Source organism: Oratosquilla oratoria, unplaced genomic scaffold, assembly GCF_046742065.1.
Source record: "Oratosquilla oratoria isolate Oo_2021 unplaced genomic scaffold, ASM4674206v1 SCAFFOLD137, whole genome shotgun sequence".
NCBI classification, from domain to species: Eukaryota; Metazoa; Arthropoda; class Malacostraca; order Stomatopoda; family Squillidae; genus Oratosquilla; species Oratosquilla oratoria.
In genome coordinates, this window is record NW_027467493.1 from 177,501 (window position 1) to 190,378 (window position 12,878).

General features: G+C 40.2%; 2 protein-coding genes and 1 pseudogene across 2 annotated transcripts in view; 2 read left to right on the forward strand and 1 right to left on the reverse strand.

Moving 5' to 3' along the window:
- The first annotated feature begins 1,529 nt into the window (after positions 1-1,529).
- On the forward strand, positions 1,530-3,079 carry LOC143022676 (uncharacterized). The gene is made up of 2 exons (XM_076181007.1): positions 1,530-1,994; positions 2,642-3,079. Exons 1-2 carry the CDS (start codon positions 1,530-1,532, stop codon positions 3,077-3,079), a joined length of 903 nt encoding a protein of 300 aa, XP_076037122.1.
- Positions 3,080-6,385: 3,306 nt separating this feature from the next.
- The window catches only part of LOC143022678 (uncharacterized), a 107,859-nt gene continuing 101,366 nt past the window's right edge, over positions 6,386-12,878 (forward strand). The window contains exons 1-2 of the mRNA XM_076181010.1: positions 6,386-6,444; positions 6,714-6,835. Of these exons, the coding sequence (XP_076037125.1) occupies positions 6,386-6,444; positions 6,714-6,835 (181 nt within the window). The remainder of the gene's footprint in view (positions 6,445-6,713; positions 6,836-12,878) is intronic.
- Positions 10,531-12,055, reverse strand: LOC143022675 (uncharacterized; annotated as a pseudogene).

Below are 12,878 nucleotides of genomic sequence, written 5' to 3' on the forward strand. Positions count from 1 at the left end.
GCTGATTCATTAAACTTAAATTGCACATCGTCTGATGACATCTTTTCTGTTACTTTACAGCCAATGGCGGCCACGATTTTTTTTTTTTTTTTTGTTCAGCATTGAACTGAAATCCGATACAGAGGTGACGAACCAAGACGAGCAAAATAATTCTGTTTGCAGACGTAGCGGTTAATTAAGATGGTAGTCGTTCACGTTTCAATCACAACCACAGTTTTATAAAAAGTGTTTCAAGTTTGAACAAATCGCGGCTACTGGTCAGGCAAGAGGGCATGAGGCACCTTAACTTGCACTTTTCGCAAAGACGTTGAGTGCTGGGTGACCTAATAGAAGTATTCAAATGGGTCAATGGCTTTAACAGGGGTGATGGAGGCAAGGTCATCATATCAAGACATGATAAGACTCGTGCTAACGAGTTTAGATTAGACAAATTTAGATTTAAGAAGGAAATTGGCAAGAACGGGTTCACCAATAGGGTGGTTAACGAATGGAATGGCCTCAGTAACTATCTAGTAGTGAGCGCTGAAACTACTGGTTGTTTTAAGAGATAACTTTATGGATGGGGATGACAGGTGGTAAGGGACATGGAACTGCCTAGTGTAGGCCTTATGATCTCTCACAGTCTCCTTCATTCTTATGTTCTCGTATTCTTAAATTTGATTTAGGGCCCCGCGGTAAGCCGCCGCCGCCGCAACAATTTTATTTCTTATTTTCTTGAACATTCGCTGCCGGGCAGCGGCGGAGGAAGGTTGTTCCGATCATAACTCCAGATAATCTTCTTGAGTTATATGACCACGAAATTTGGGAAGAAAAGGAGCTCCTTAGATCACACCTATGCTACTATTGAATCCTCCCAGGAAGTTAACAACATGGATATGACTCTGCCACAGAGTCGGAATAATGAAAACTGTGAAGGAAGTAGCATGGGAGAGACGTCAACACAGGGAGTAGGAGAAGTGAAGGACTGGGCCGAGATAGCTGAGAACTCGAACGACAGTGTCAACAATGCCGGTTCCCGTGCCAAGAGAATCAAGTTTAGTGGAACGTCTGAAGACCAAGCTAAATCTGCCACCACCACGAAAGATCCCTTAATGACTGCAATAGAAGCAGCCGGCATGGACCAGGACTTGATAATTGAAGAAAATAACACCGCAGACACTAAAGCAGCTGATGTGAATCAAGATAATATAGTCGGGGACAACATCACCACGTCCACAGGTAGGGAAAGACTTATGATAACATTTCCAGAAAAATGTAACCTCTCTCTGGAAAACAAATATACCTGGTATATGGCTCTATTAAAACAACACCCTGACTGTAGGCCACTCTTTAAGGAAGGGAGGAATGCACCATATATCACATTAATCAATGGTCAGCAATATAACACCATGATAACAGATGGCTTCCAGGGACAAGTAATGAAACCTATAACTGGCTTACAACGTACTGTGGTCATTTTTGACGTACCTACTTATATAAATGTCAATTTATTACAGTGTCCACCAGGATTCCAGTGGCTAAAATGACGGATGGTTGGGAAAAATCCAAGGCCACAACTCGTAGGAGCAGTATCAGGACCTATTGACACAGAAACTCGCATCATCAGTGTTGGAAGGAAGAAAGTTGCTCCCTATGTTCCAGAGCCAGACCTGTGTCAAAAGTGTAGCAAATGGGGACACAAAAGTTGGCGATGTCGAGCTACATATGTGCGATGCAGATACTGTGCTGGGGGACATCTCTCAGAGGAGTGCTGGGAAAAGATTCAACAGAAAGTAGCTGTACCACCGAAATGCTGCAACTGTGGAGGTCAACACAATGCAAGTTCTCCAGTATGCCCTAAAAAACCACGCTACAAGACTCTACCACCAAGTATACCCACTACTGTATACCAAACTGCTCCTCCACCTACAAGAACTGCTTGGAACGTCACAGCAATGCAGGAAGAATTTCCACCTTTGCAACAGGAGAAAGCAACAACTAATTCTACAACTAAGGTGAGGTCACTATCCGTTACTCAGTCAAATAAAGTAAATATAGTGGCTAAAGAGCAGGAACGACTAAGTATAGCAGTGGACAAACTTACTACATTGTTAAATGAAAGTATAGAAGAATTAAGAGCAGATAGAGTAAGGCTTGAGAGAAAGATGAAAGAATACACAGACTCAAAATTTAAAGTGCAGGAATTAGTGCATCAAAACATACAAAAAGTCCAACAGGAAGTACAGGAATTTGTGCAACAAGACATTCAGAAAGTACATCATGAATTACAGGAAACTGTGTATCAAGGCATTCAGAAAGTTCATCAAGAAGTAAAGGAAACTGTGCATCAAGAAATACAGAAGGCTAACTGTCAACAAGCAAAGAATATGGAATCTATCATGGAAAAACTTGAAATTTTGAAAAAGCGAGATAAGGAGAGACACGAAAATTACGAACAGCTATCTAGGAATATAGAACTAATTCTAGAGAAATTTGAAGCCTTCAGAAGAGAAGTCATTGCTAGCCAGAACAATAAACAGTGGCCCAAATCAAAATGATGCAAAACCCTACAATGAATAACAAAATTTTCCATTTATTGACATGGAATGTTAATGGACTAAGAGATAGGGTAACTGATATACATGCATTTATTCTTCAACAGAGCCCTGACTTCATAGCTGTACAGGAAACTGGACCAGAGGTGTATGAACTCAGAGGATATTATCAACATATTCTTAGTTGTGATGATGGAAGCAGTAGAGGTATGGTTACTTATGTTAAGTCTGGACTTCCAGTTACCTTGGTGGAGAAAGGAGTCAATGGGGGAATAGAATATATCACTGTGTGTCTACATTTATCAAATAACTATATATATATCACTAATATGTATGTTCATTCTGGTGCCCTGTACATTGATAATTTACCTCCGCACATATTAGAAGAAAGTACAATTCTTTTGGGTGATCTTAATGCTAGACATGTAGACCTAGGTAGTTTTAAGACTTCTAATACTAATGGCGTAAGGTGGGTAACCTTTCTTAAAGCTAATAATGTACAAATTACTGGTGCCAAAGTCCCTACACATGTTCAGGAAGACTAGATTATGTTGCTTTATTTAATATGCCATTTTGTACGTGTGAAACTAATGTTGTACCATCTCTTCTCAGTGACCACTTTGCCCTTAAGACATATATCACCCTCTCCACAACCAACATAGTACACAGAAAAAGGTTAAGCATCCCCTCAAGTAAATTTCCTGGGCTCCTGATCAATGTTAAGAAATGGTACAGTAATAACAATATTAATTTACAAGATGCCAATGATATTTATCAGGGATTACTTAAAGTAATTAATGAATATGTAGACAACAACAAGACTAGGCAGAAGCACACTCATAATCAAAAGAGATCATATGCACATGACCCTGTTATATTAAATTGTCAGGATACAATGGCAGCCTTACAGAGTAGATGGCAAGCACAGCCAAATGATCATGATGTCAAGAGAGCTATGGGAACAGTTGCTAAACATTTGTCTGAGCTAAAGAGAGACATGAGGAAGAAGTATTGGGATGAGTTTCTAAATAAAATTCGTAACACCAAATCAATACAGGAAGTTTGGTATCACGTTAATAAGGTCAAAGGTAAGAAAACTTCAGTAACCAGTGACTCAAATCCTGCAAAAAAGGTCAAAGAACTCATTAAACAATGGAGTTCTGCTTCTGTTTTGTCTGGTCTGCCTGTTGGACATCAAATTGCTCTGGCAGAGAATAGGTTACAAAGGTTACAATTAGTAAATCATAATGTTAAGTTGGATGATGACACTTGTGTACCTATATCAATAGATGAACTATTATATGCTGTCAAAAGTGGTAAATCAACAGCCCCTGGTGAGGATGGACTTACATTTAATATTATAAATGCATTACTGAATATTGACGGGAAAAATCCCATACTAGATATGTTTAATGTGTCTTACAGAAATAGTACATTACTCCCAGCATGGAAATCAGCCATAATTATACCTGTACCTAAGAGTGATGGGAAATTTCGACCAATCTCACTTACCAGCTGCTTGTGCAAAATGATGGAAAGAATTGTCTTACGTAGGTTAATCTATAAAGTGGGTGATAAAATGTCTGAAAATTTATATGGTTTCATGAAGGGACGTGCTACTAGCGACTGTTTTGTTCATTGCTTAGCTAATACCAGTGCTTCTTGTCAAGTATATGTAGATTTGAAAGGTGCCTTTGATAGATCTAATAAAGAAGTTATACTAGAGGAACTTGTATTGAAGGGAGTCAAAGGAAAGTTATTAGGATGGATACAAGACTATTTGTATAATAGAAAAGGTAAGGTTTGGTCACAGGGAACACTACCAGATGAAGAAACATTCGAGTTAGGTACCCCCTAAGGTGGAGTTCTGAGTCCTATGCTATACAATATACTAATGGATAAAATTGCTAGATATGAATTTACACAGGGTACCAAAGTCATCATTTATGCTGATGACATACTTATTCAATGTGATACACCTCAAACACTTAGCAAGGCTGTGAATGAACTTGAACAACTATGTACATACATGGGGCTTGTCATAAATGAAAACAAAACTAAATTTCAAGCTAAACAGAAAAAGTGTAGGAAACCTACTGTAAATGGTGTAAAAATTGAGCGTGTCCTTAACTACAAATATTTGGGTGTACAATTAGGTTATAGAAATGCTAATTATTGTATTGAATATGTTAAAAATATGTGTGTATCTAGGCTAGCCCCTCTCAAAGTCTTAGCAAAGAGAGGGTCAGGTGTTGGTGTACCTATACTTCGCATGTTTTATATATATATGTGATACGTTCCCTCATAGATTATGCTTCACTTGTGTTGGTGCAATACAATACACAACAACTTAAATGCTTAGAAGTCGTACAAAATAAGGCAATGAGAATTATTTTAGGGTGTGCTACAACAACTAAGATAGAGGTATTAAGAAGAGAGTTAAGATTACCCAGTATTATTTTAAGAATAGAAGAAATAACGAGTCGAACTGTATGTCGTATAGTGTGTAATGGTACAAACTCTCTCCAAAGAGATATATTAGCATTATATAATGATAATCATGTAACTAACAACCCATATCTTCGCAAAATATGTAAGGTTCTAAGAAAGTTTGATATTATGAACGAATTTAATGCCCTCATAAAAAATAACTACTATACCACCTGGAATCCATACAATGTAAAAATTGACATTGAAAAGCTAAGTAAACCAAAGGAACAATGGTATAAATACGAATTAAAAGCACATTTTCTTGACAAATTGTCACAATACCCACGGAAACAGGTGGTACATGTGTACTGTGATGGGTCAGTTGAGGGTACCAAGACAGGATGTGGGGTGTTTATAAGGGAATATTCTTCCTCTGAAGAATTTCAAGATTATGAAATTTCAAAAAGACTACCAAATAATTTGTCATCAACCAGAACTGAACTATATGCTATCTTAGAAGGCTTACATATTATTACGAGTATGGGTAAAAATGTATACTTTTTTGTCGATAGTCAGAGTGCATTATATGAACTTGTATCTTCCTCTCCAGCTGATTGTGATGTTGTTAACAAATGTTTAAATATTATATATAACCTGGAGAGAAACAATACACATATTTATTTTGTATGGGTACCATCCCATATAGGATTGTATTATAATGAAAAAGCAGATTGTCTTGCACGAAATACAATTAGAGATGTTAACAATATTCCTGGTAATGAATACACATATAAACATGTAAGGTCAATAATAAGATCAAATGTTATTGCTAACATGGATATAGACCTAGATAAATGTTGCGAGATGGGTAGTGTAAGTAGCAAGCATTATAAGGCAGTATTAAATAATACAAAGGAATATCCATATGGTAGACATAGTTCCCAAATGGATTTAGTCACTATGAGACTCAGACTGGGATATAAATATTACTGGGAGGTGTACAGGGAAGCTGAACCTGAGCCCTGTACTTTATGCGCAAGGCCGAGAGGACATTCACTACAACATTATATACAGTATTGCCCAATAATCGATGAATTTAGACCACAGGAACAATGGAACCTCATTGAGCTCATATGCTATTACATAAATAATTATATCTTAACTAAAATTGTAAAAAAAAAAAAAACATCCAATGTTTGCTTTCAAACGTTAAATACAACACTGTGATATTGTAATATAAACATTTATTTTGATATAACTGTAATAAACAAATTTAATATAAAATGTATAGGGGTTAGTTGGCAAGACCCAACTCTCTCCTTTGTTGTACATCAACAATAAACTTATTGAATTGAATTGAAAACTCATTTGTGGGAACTGGCATAGATCACCGTGGCAACACTGTTGTTGACCGTTAGTCGATGCAATTACAGCAGTGGAAGTGGACGTGTAAAGTTGGTGCTGGACTTGTTATACAACCGTAATACGAGCAGAAATAGTTTAGATTTTCAATAAATTGTGTACCTCCGGTTGCTCAGTAGTGATAATATATATATATAAATTTCTTTTAGGATTCTGTTCCAAGAATACACGAGGTGGCTTGGTCCAGGCAAAAGCATGAATAATGAATTAGTGAAAATCAACTAATGAAATTAAATTTTGTATTGAACTCTTAAGATTTATAGAAATAAGTTAAAACAAACTTGCGATTACAACAGACTAAACGTAACCTTTGTGTTCGATAAATAGGTGGCTATATCGTCATAGTAATAGTAAAGAAATCAAGTTCTTTGCAATGCTATCAACGACAGATCTTCAAGCAATAATCTACCGTAATATCACGTATCTCCTTGGGAAACTGGATCGGAAAGGTATGTACAATTATTAACATTGTTGAAATGTTCAGTTCAAATTGCACGCTGTATTGCCAAGATAGGTTCACGGTCCCAGCCACTTCATGAAGGACAATGTTTCAAAGCCATTGCTGCGGTGATGTATAAACTTTATTTTCTGTTGAACATGTACCAAGGGCCCGACTTGAGGCAGAGGATCGCGATTGAAATAGTCTGGAGTCGACCGGAAAATTCTATTGTGGTAAAATTCCAGAAGCACGCAAGCACATTGAAACATGCGTGTCCAAAAGCTCCAAAACTGACTTTACTTACCCTAACAATTTGGTATATCATTGAAATGCAATAGAGAAGCGCTTGCGTGTTACTAGAGCAACCACGTTTATTTTAATGCAGTACTGAGAGAATTGTGGTTAATTGTTGATATAGTGCTATGGAAATTTTGTCTAAGCCGGAATGCAAGCCATAACCGGTTGTTTGCGGTTAGTCGTCCAAACTAATCATTTCGGAGAGTTTATGTTCAAGAAAACTAGTGTTACATCTTACTTACATATACCAAGGCTTTTTCCCCCTTCCAAGGGAGGTAGCCAAAAAGGGAAAGGCACAAAAACACTCCCACCCATTTCATCCCTAAATACACTCCACACCCCTCCCACCCTTCCTCTCATCTGAGCACCTCCTGGATGACGGGTCATCCCTGCACCCTGCCCACCACCCTGGGTCAGAAGCAGTGTCGCAAGACACAGTGTTACATCTTGGAAGCACCAATAATATTCTTGGATTAGCTAACTTGGTTTATTCTATGATAACGGGATTAGGATGTTAATCTACTTGGAATAACTTGTCCAGTAGCGTGTACCTTGATGTACAAACCTACGTGAAACGGTTAAGGATATTTTGTGAAACAAGGGTGCATACGTCACAGTATCAGCCGTGGACTTTATGCCCTAAGGAGATAAGGGTTTTATTTGCGATGGAGCGCGTTCGAGTATGGCATTTTCGCTGAAAGCAGGGTCTGTTGACGGCTGGGAGCCCGTGAACTGTGTGATTTCATCTCTTCTCGCAACAGGAGTGAGACCCGTCAATTTGTAAGCTACGGTTAACACGGACAAGTTGATCTGTGAAAACTATTTCCTCGCGTACAAGGAGACTAGACTCGTACTGGATTATTTTAGTTGTGCACATACTTGGTATAGCGTTAGAAAATTAAGTTAAAATACATGAACGTAGGATGAGATTTTCTTGGCTGGAATCAATAAAAAACCTTGCTACAAGCATGTCTACAAACGAAGCCGCTAGGACAATGTACAGACGCCATGCGTCTGCCCAGTCCAGTCAGTCAGATAGAGTCCAGTGGTTCTTTGCCTTGCTTGGGCAAAGCACACTTTTCACCATTTGTCAGAATGCCATTCCCCCCTCCTTTCCAAGATTCAGTTTCAAAAGGGGCATTCTAAATAGGCAAATATGACTAAATTCCTTTATTTTCTTTAGCGCGTCATTACTTGATACGTATTACGACTTAACGTAATTTACGTAACTTTCATTTCCCATACTTCTGATATCTTTAGCACCTCCCAACAATGTAATTTCAGCAGCTGACAACAAAATATATTAATTGAAAGAAAAATGCAGAAGACGTGTTTCTGTGGCCACGCGTACAAGAAGACGCGGGTATTTTTCTAGTTACGATCATGGGTGCACTATAGCAATAGAAAATTATTAATTTTGTAAATTAAAATGTATCAACGTAATATGCAATTTTGTGGGCGGAAGTGAAAATAAAAAATACCTTGCTACAAGCAAATACGCTAATGAACGAAGTCGGTAGCATAGGATCGGGACGCCATCTTGTCTGTCAATTGACGGCCTCGGTACCTCCGACAGTACCTCGCCAGGTACATTTTCATGAATGTTATGGAGCGGAGATACATGCATTCCTTCAAGCTGCAAGAACTTTGTATACCCCGCAAGCTGAGAGAGTGGTTGAAAAGCTTCAACGTCTCTCACGACGACGACAACGAGGACAAGCCGGATGACATTTCTTACGTGATCTTACGTTGATACTGGACGCAGGTCGCTAGACCTATATGTCCAGATCGGTGACCTTCGATTGGCCAGATGCAGAAATTACATCTTGGTCATCCTCCGGTAGGTCTTCGCCGGGTGTGCCAGTAAATGTAATAGTTTTTTCATAGTCATATTTTATTGCCTGTCTCTCCCAGTGCTTATCAAGTTTCGTTTCAAATTCTCTTAAAGATTTTGCCTTTATGACACTATTGGGGAGGCTGTTCCAAGCATCCACTACCCTCACTTGGAAAGCACCTTGTCGCAGTCTAGTCCGGCTCCTTGGTTTGAAGATCTTTAAGATGTTGCCCCGAGTTGGTCCTTTTCTCAATTGGAAATTTATGTTAACAGCAGGGTCATAGTACTGATTTAAAATTTTGTAGACATCCACCATATCTCCACGTAATCTTCGATATACTAAAGTTGGAAGGTCCAGCTTCCTTAGTCTTTCCTCATAATTAAGGTTTTGTAGGTGTGGCACCATCTTGGAGGCTCTACGTTGAACATTTTCTATTTTCTTATAAGGTGACCAGACGGACTGAGCATATTCCAGGTTAGTTTAGTTTAGGTTAGACGAATTTATCCTTTTATTTCTTCGACGTCGGCATCTATCATAACAAACATGGCGTACCATTCGTCCGACACGACTTCGTTATTTACAAAATCTGTTTTAGCACCTTTTTTGCTTTTTATTTCCGCTCACAAAATTACATATTACGTTGATACATTATAATTTACAAAATTGATAATTAATTTTCTATTGCTATATTGCGCCTATGGTCGAAACTAAAAATTTACTGAGACACGTCACCATCATAGGCGATATTACGTGCGATACCGTCGCACGGCGTAACAATTTTTTAATCCTAAGATTAACTTGGGTCAGCACAGGTTAATTCAAGCCCAGATCAGGCCAGATAGGCCAAAACCTTGCTTTCCTCATCCCGTTAACTTACTGTGGTCACAATTCACCCCGCCCCCAGAAAAAACAAAATTTTCCCCTGGGGGAGAATTTCACCCCTAATGAGAACACCCGAGTTAGACGATGGGTTTCACATTGTGGACCGGGTTGTCTCCAACTCTAGGTGACGTTAATAAGCGCTGTTACAAATACAATAGCTGTAGGGCTTCCTTGGACTTGAGGGAACACGGGGTTCTGCCGTCGTCTGTTAATTGTCCGATGTACAATAATAATCAGGCCGTCAGCGAAACTACCGTAATTCAGTGACGACGACCACGATCCGGATGATCTTTAGATACTTCAGATGAAGTTCTGGAAGAGGCGCCTTTGACTCCAACTCGATAACCTGATTGCCGTTATTCCCGGCATGTACGGTGGTAGTGGTTGTGCTCTACAGTTAAATTTGTTCTTGGCTTTCCCATATTTTATCTAGACTTGATTCAAACAAATTGTAAAACGGTGTCTGCATTGGCCATCCATTCTGGCAAATCATTCCAAGTATTTCGTGGACGGACAACTCGTCCACAGGAATATGGACATCTCGTCCAATGACTTTATTTTAAGAATAATAAACATAATTTGCAGAACAATAAAACTTTATTTACATATTTATATATACAGAATACAGGTGTGTAATACAGAATAAATATACAAGTGTAAGGTCTAGATGTTGGGCTTGCCACCACGGAGGTTGTAGCTGACACCACGCAGGAACTCTGGAAGTGTTTTCTTGCCAGCCTTCAGGTCGCCCACCAAGTTGCACAGACGTGTCTGCAGCTCAGCGTAGCACTTCTTCCTTCGCTTCACAGGGCGGATGCCACGCTCATCCTGGAGGAGAACCGAGTCGGCGTTGGATGCTTCTGCTTGAAGGCACTCGATAAGTTTCCAGATGGTGGGGTTGGAATGGCCCACCAAACTGGAGAACTTATTGTTCCACCCCTCACATATGTTGTTTGTGCGTGGCTCATTGTTGAGGGTGGCGTGATGTTGGTTCCACCGCTCAGGTAGGAACATCGGTGGAGTGCGCCGAAGCCGAACTGGTTGGATGACTGCCTGGGGTGGGGGTGACTCGGCGCTGGTGGCGGAGCTGGCCGGAGACGTAAGTGGAGTCGAAATACTCCACTAAGGCTGCTGCTTCGTTGGGCATGGTGGACCGCAGATGTTTCATGCCTTCATGGACGTCCTCAGTAGGAAGAAAGGCCAGGGCATCCAGCTGGCCGCAGAAGAGCCGGAACTCGTCGTCTGACTCGTACAGGTTCTTGAGACCCAGGCCCTGGATCTGCCTCCAAATAGACTGGCTGAGGTGGTAGAAACAGAACCGGACCTGGATCTCCTCTCCAAACACTGCACGAAGGCCCAGCTCCACTAGCCTCTCGAAGTCCACGATGACGGTGCTGGGGTCGCAGCCATGCTGTTCGAGAACACGGAAGAGCTCCTCATAGGTGGTCTGCGTCTTGCGCTGGAGCAAGGCAAAGGCCAGAGGAAAGTAGCCTTCACCGATGCGACCTTGGACGACGTACAGTTGGGTGAACAGTCTGGGAGCGACTGAGAACGTGCCGTCCATACACCAGTCGTCACAGGCTGCGAGCTGCTCTAGATGACCAGGGGAGGCAAAGACGATGATGAGCTCATCAGCTGCAGGACCGTTGTCGTAGAGGAGGTTGGAAGCCCAGGGGCCTGTGATGTCCAACTCTTGAAGGGACTGCGGATCCTTTGGACAGTGAGCAGCATGGACACGCCGAAGGACACGCTTGCTGGTGTCCGGCCTTGGCATGCGTGCCTTGACCTGATCATCAAGCTCTCTAACGGTGAAGCTGAGGATGTTGTTGGGGCGGTCGTTGGTGGTAGCAGCCTTCCTCTTCATATATTGGCGAGCTTGCTCCACATCACATCTCACACGGTCTGCAATGTGGCTGTGCTCACCAACAAGCCTATGGTCACTAAAGCTCTTGGTGGTCTTCAAGCGGGCACTGCATTTGACATCACGTTGGATACAGCGCCAGACAACTTCATCAGCTGACTTGGAAACATGTTTCTTAGTGTACATGAATCCATCCAGAAGAATCTTTTGAGCACCTCTCTGCGTTGTTACAACCTGAAGCTTGGGGTAAATATTAGGTGTAAATATGATAGAGTTGTGATTATTTCTTTTTGATCATAGTTGGAGCTATTCTAGGGTGTTAAAATAAGCATGTCCATAACATTTATAATCACATCTATTACTTACCAAAATATACCATCTAAAGCAAATTTTAATGAAATAACATGAAATATCATTAAAAAAAAGGTAAAATAATTTTCTAAAAGTTTTTTGAAATCTTGTCCGTGGACGAGTTGACCACCCATGGTGGTGTCTGTGGACAAGTTGTCCTACTTTGCAGTTTTGTGGACGAGATGTCCGTGGACGAGTTGTCCTACAATCAAGTATTTACTACCAGATTCGAAAAATCATTCTTAGTCTTGCTCTCTTTAAAAATCTTTGAATTTCCTCTAGTTGTGTTGCCTTCCCTAATCTCAAATACCTCTTGTACATTGTTAGTCATATTTCTGGGTAATAATCTTGTAAGTTTCAATTTGATCTCTTGATCTTCTGTAGGCCAGTATCGGTAGATCTAATTCCTTAAGTCATTCTTCATAATCATGTCCTTTCAGCTGTTGTTATTCTTGTGGCTCTTCATTGAACATTTTCAATAGCCCCTGTCTTTAATTAGATGAGGACACCAGATCTGAGAAGCATATTCTAAACGAGGCCTTGTTAGTGCAATGTTCAGTGCTTTCAGGATGGAAAAATCAAGGTGGACATAAGTTCTTGTAATACCAAGAAGGCTGTTAGCCTTGTTGATTTTCTCGGCTAAGTGCTCTGTGCATGTCAGATAGTCATTGAAAACTCCAATGTCCTTTTCATTTGTAGTGCTGGGTATGTTGCCATATACATCTTGTACTCTTGCTCTTTTACATTATATCTACCTATTCTCGTATGTTTATTTTTAACTGAATAGAAATTGAGCATCCATCTTTGACCATTTTCTCAGTTCATGT

Bases quoted from the DNA above. Each gene is read 5' to 3' on its own strand.
- LOC143022676 (XM_076181007.1), top strand. From the start codon at position 1,530: ATGGTTGGGAAAAATCCAAGGCCACAACTCGTAGGAGCAGTATCAGGA. The intron at 1,995-2,641 runs GTGAGGTCACTA...ATTCTTCAACAG, and splicing joins CAACTAATTCTACAACTAAG to AGCCCTGACTTCATAGCTGT.